This window comes from Oryza glaberrima, chromosome 5 (genome assembly GCF_000147395.1).
Source record: "Oryza glaberrima chromosome 5, OglaRS2, whole genome shotgun sequence".
In the NCBI taxonomy this organism is placed as follows: Eukaryota; Viridiplantae; Streptophyta; class Magnoliopsida; order Poales; family Poaceae; genus Oryza; species Oryza glaberrima.
This window is the reverse complement of record NC_068330.1, coordinates 3,517,609-3,522,704: the sequence shown is the minus strand read 5'-3', so window position 1 is coordinate 3,522,704 and position 5,096 is coordinate 3,517,609. Positions and strand designations below refer to the sequence as shown.

Below are 5,096 nucleotides of genomic sequence, written 5' to 3'. Positions count from 1 at the left end.
TTATATAGTGATTAACTCTTCACTCTAAATATATGGTCCACCTGTCTGTCTCACATATTTTCTTGGTTCCTGTGCCTAAGCTGGCTGTAAACTTATAACTCGCTTCTCATCTCTCTTCTCTCCTCTCTCACCCATCTCAGCATTCAGCCTTCTTATAGCCCTCTATTATACTTACTCTTAAGTGGAACGGACGGCGAGCGGAAGGGCAACGAGCGTCAGGTGCATATACATCCAAACTGCACCCCGCAGAGGAACGACGACTTGTTTTGTGAAAACAGGCCAAGAGCCCAGAATGACTTGTTTTCAGGGTACAGAGAGAGTCACCTACCCTCTCATCTCAACCAATCACAACCATTCTCTTCACTTACTTTTTCTTCTCCACCAATCATAACACTTCTTCAATTATCTATACCTACTTTCTTAGTATCCGTGCCTATCTAAAAAAATGCTTATATTATGGGACGAAGAAAGTATTTGAGTGTAGCTCAATTCTATTTTTTTTTTTGAGAAAATTGTAATCCTTAATTTGTATAGGCAAATTAGCTCAAAGGATACTCTCACTAATTACTATGAAAAATTTAATTACAAGTTCGTCACAAGCCCAAGGCGCGAACACAGGGCGGGCATAGCTTTCTTATCCACCTCTCTCTATCCTTTCCATTAAATTAAGTTTAGAATTTAAGTGTGTGCTTCATATGTATCTAAACTTATAAACTATATGAATGTTAGTGAATCTAGATAATGAATGGAGAGACCAAATCGTCTTATAATATAGAACGAAAGAATAATAATATTTATAAAATATCTACTATTATCGATACCTATATGCATGTCAAAAAAAATGCTTAGGATAAGATTTTATTTAACTTTTAAAACTCTAACAAATAATGACTTCTCAAATACTTACTCCCTCCGTCCTAAAATAAGTGCAGTTTTGCACTATTCACGTTCAACGTTTGACCGTTCCTCTTATTTGAAAATTTTTTATGATTAGTATTTTTATTGCTATTAGATGATAAAACATGAATAGTACTTTATGTGTGACTAAATATTTTTAAATTTTTTATAAATTTTTCAAATAAGACGGACGGTCAAACGTTGGGCACGGATATCCACGGCTGCACTTATAAACAAAAGGTATGTTCGTGGAATAGTCTTGAAAAGTACGATAATAACAACGTAACTTTGGAATGTTTCATAAATTTCTATATTCTAACATAAAAATCGATGGTCAAATTAAAGTTTTAAAATTTCGGCCAGCCTTATCCTAAAGGTTATTTACAAGAGTGGGATATACAGTGTAAGCGCCAGTATTAGGTGACATCGACCACTTTCGATAAAATTTATTGTTAAACTACTTATCAATATAAAATTTATTGTTAAACTACTTATCAATATAAAATTTATTGTTAAACTACTTATCAATATATTATAACATTATGGTTGAAGTATAATTAGTATACTATGACACTGATAGACACGTTATGACATCAAGAATATTTTTTTTTAGCCCGCCACTATATATTTATGAAAAAAAAGTACTAGTTTCCTTTCCTGGTTTTTCCAAAGAGCGGTCAGGCGCATAAAAGGAAGCTCTCGTTTTCTCAAGAGTAGGAAAAAAGAAAGGAGGATTTTGAAACTCTATGGACACAATATTGGGATATATATATATATATATATATATATATATATATATATATATATATATATATATATATATATATATATATGGAAATGAACATGCATGAGATAATCCAAGCTCTTTGCGGTTGCTGATGTGGATGATGAGCCCGAGTGTTGACACAATTAATGGCACTGTCAGCGATTATTCCACAGCTAAAATCTCTTTAAAACAGTTCAAAATATGATCAACTGAATACATTCAAGGTAATCCTATAAATTCTTCCACGAGCGCGAAAAAAATTACACATCATTCTATTAGAAGAAGCAAATTTAAGGAAATTAAGTTTTTACACGACGAACAGCCATATCGCCCAACCAGATACTCTCCCAAACAAGCTCCTAGACGAACTAGATGCAATTAAAATACAAAAACAAATTAAGTAGCAGATTACCATGCCGCGCGCGTTTTCATTCACCTAATTATAATTAATCGCAAGCCAGAAAATCACAACACATATATACTTAATTATGATCCATATTGATATCCAACCAGCCACAAACTCACAAATTAAAGTCTCACAACACAACATCAAAATTTTAAGAGTCGATCCAAAATTATATAGAGTTTTAGACTAATATTAACCAAAGCACATTCACCCCAGATCGATATCTAGAACGAACTTGATGAAGCAACCAAAGACGACGACGATAACTAATTAAGCTTGATCTTAATCCTCGCAACTTAACTGACCGTCTCATCGTCGATCGATATCGATCAAGATTCAAGATCAAGCCCTAGCTGGGGCGAGCTCGCTCGCTCGATCGATCGATCAGTTCATGGCGGCGAGGCGGTCGACGAAGATGGCGAACGCCTCGTCGGTGTCGAGCATGCTGATCCTGACCACCCTCCCGTCGGCGCCGAACTTGCCGCCGCCGCGGCTGATGATCTTGCGCTCGCGCAGGTATCCCTCCAGGTCGTCCACCCCTTCCTTCCCGCAGCGCAGCCACGCGAACGCTGCACCCAAATCAAATCACATCATCAATGGCGAAACAAACATCAGCTAATCATCAAGGTGCAGCAATGGCGGTGTCCGTACGGGGGTAGGCGGAGACGGTCTCGTTGGCGAAGGTGCAGTGGCCGGGGAGCTCGTCGGGGAGGGTGAAGATGCCGGAGGCGGCGACGGCGGCGCGGAGCTTGGCCCATCGAGACACCATCTTGCGGCGGGCGAAGTGGAACAGGCGGCCGCTCGAGTCGTCGTCGTCGTCGCCGGCGGCGGCGGCGCCGGCGGCGCGGTCGTAGCCGTCGGTGATGGCCTTGAGGATCTTGGCGGCGCGGAGCTGCGAGTCCTTGGAGACGCCGATGGTGTTGAGCTCGATGAACTTGCTCATCTTCTGCGCCACCGCCCTGTCCTTCACCAGCGCCCACCTAAAACACACCATCAAATTCAGCCAAAATTTGTTCGAATTTCAAAAGTATTCGTACGATGAAATTTGTGTGTACGTACCCGAGGCGGGTGCCGGCGTGGCCGGTGCACTTGGAGACGGTGAAGAGCATGATGTCATGGGCGGCGGCGCTGGTGATGGGGGTGTACTGCGGCCAGTAGTAGGCGAGGTCGTGGACGGCTACGCCGTCGCCGGACTTGAGCACGGCCTCGCGGATGCCGCCGTCCGGGTTGCTCGGCGAGCAGACGAGCTCGACGTAGGTGTCGCCGTCGAACATCTTGGCGTCGCCGGCCCACCTGTACAGCCCCGACTTGAGGAAATCCGTCACCGCCGGGTACGACTGCGCCCCGCCACGCCGCATCCACACAACACAAAAGATATATTGTGTCAAACAAAAATAAAGATTAAATCGTGTCAAGATCAATCGTACTTCCTCCGTTTTACAATGTAAGTCATTCTAACATTTCCCACATTCATATTGATGTTCATTAACATTCATACTTCCTTCTAGATAAATATATGTCTAGATTCATTAACATCAATATGAATGTAGGAAATGTTAGAATGACTTACATTGTGAAACGGATGGATTATTTAACTTTACCATTTCTATCATATCGAGTTGGTAATATCAGTCTATCTTGTTGATGTATTTCTTTTAAAAAAAATCGCAACCACTTAGATGATATGCGAACTATGAGAGAATGTCACCTCTCGAGAGTTTAGAATAGTTTCCCTATCAAGATCAATCAGAAAAGAGTAATTTTACTATATTTGAGAATGTAGTTAGAGGTATCACATTTACTAGCATAAAACTTATATTTGTACTTATCAATTTTTAATGTGAAATTTAATTAGGTACTTCTCAAAATTTTTAATGTGAAATTTAGGTATCTCAAGACACTTTCTCGAGGAAGAAATTTTATGGATATTGAGAAAATACCTCGTAGTACCTAAGTTTTACACTAGAAATAAGAATTTTGGTACCAAGTTTTATAAAATAAAACTTGGCACCTCCATGTACTTTCTTAAAGATATTAAATAAAACTACCTTTCTCAAGGACACTAAAATTTCTAATTAGAAAACGAAAAACTACCTTTTTCAAGGATGAATATACCACTAGAAAACATGGCATCTCCAAGTACTTTTCTAAAAATGATAAAACTACCTTTTTTCAAGAACTGTAAAATTTCTCATCTGGAAAAGGAAAAATAAATTTGATTGGAAGTGATGAAATCGGATGGATAAATTAATTACGGAGTAGTATGGTGCGGGGGAGACGACGTTCATGGGGGCGGAGGGGCCCGGCGGCGAGAGGGCGTAGAGCGCGGCCTGGAAGAGCTGGGTGGATCCGGTGCCGACGAGCACGTGGTAGCCGTCGGCGACGGCGTTGCCGACGAGGCGGTGGAGGCGGCGCACCTCCCGCTCCAACCCGGGCTCCAGGAACCAGCACAGGCTGCCCACGTCGGAGAAGTAGCTCATCGTCTGCCACCCCGGGATCACGATCGTCGCCCTCTCCCCGGCGCCGCCGCGCCAGAACGCCTCGTACATCATCGGGTCGCCGCTGCGCCAGCCATCACCAAAGAGATCAAGATCGGAACAAAACTCACTCGCCACGCCACGCCGCGCCACGCCGCGCCGCGTCGCGACGCGAGGCGTCACGTGTACAGTGCCATGCATGGACGAACAGGTGGTCGAGATCGATCGATCGATCGATCCACCGGCGGCGGCGGCGGATCAGGCGAGAACACTTACTGGTCGAGGTTGATGATCGAGTCCTTGGTCACCGGCGGCTTCCCGGAGGACGGCGCGACCTCCGCCTCCGCCTTCTTCCTCGCCGCGGCGGCGTCGTCGCCGCCGAAGTATCTCCGGCGGAGGTAGAACGCGAGCGCGGCGAGGTTGAACGCCACGGAGGCGACCACCCCGAGCCTCCCAGCCTGCGCCGCCATCCCGCCGCCGCCATCCTTGCCGCCGCCGCCGCCCATCGCCGCCATGACCAACTCACACTCACTCTCTCTTCTCCTCTCTA

At 44.0% G+C, this 5,096-nt stretch overlaps 1 protein-coding gene across 1 annotated transcript; it reads right to left on the bottom strand.

Moving 5' to 3' along the window:
- Positions 1-2,018: 2,018 nt before the first annotated feature.
- On the bottom strand, positions 2,019-5,096 carry LOC127774429 (tryptophan aminotransferase-related protein 1). Its single transcript, XM_052300672.1, has 5 exons — positions 4,823-5,096; positions 4,325-4,631; positions 3,129-3,406; positions 2,721-3,049; positions 2,019-2,638 (listed from the first exon to the last, which is right to left on the bottom strand). The coding sequence occupies exons 1-5, from the start codon at positions 5,059-5,061 to the stop codon at positions 2,454-2,456; spliced, it is 1,338 nt and encodes a 445-aa protein (XP_052156632.1). The 5' UTR covers positions 5,062-5,096; the 3' UTR covers positions 2,019-2,453.

What these genes read in the sequence shown, in the direction of transcription:
- LOC127774429 (XM_052300672.1), bottom strand. Translation starts at nt 5,061, where the DNA reads ATGGCGGCGATGGGCGGCGGCGGCGGCAAGGATGGCGGCGGCGGGATG. An exon ending in CACGCCGGCACCCGCCTCGG is followed by an intron (nt 3,050 to 3,128) that starts GTACGTACACAC and finishes GGTGTGTTTTAG; the next exon opens with GTGGGCGCTGGTGAAGGACA. An exon ending in GACCGTCTCCGCCTACCCCC is followed by an intron (nt 2,639 to 2,720) that starts GTACGGACACCG and finishes ATTTGGGTGCAG; the next exon opens with CGTTCGCGTGGCTGCGCTGC.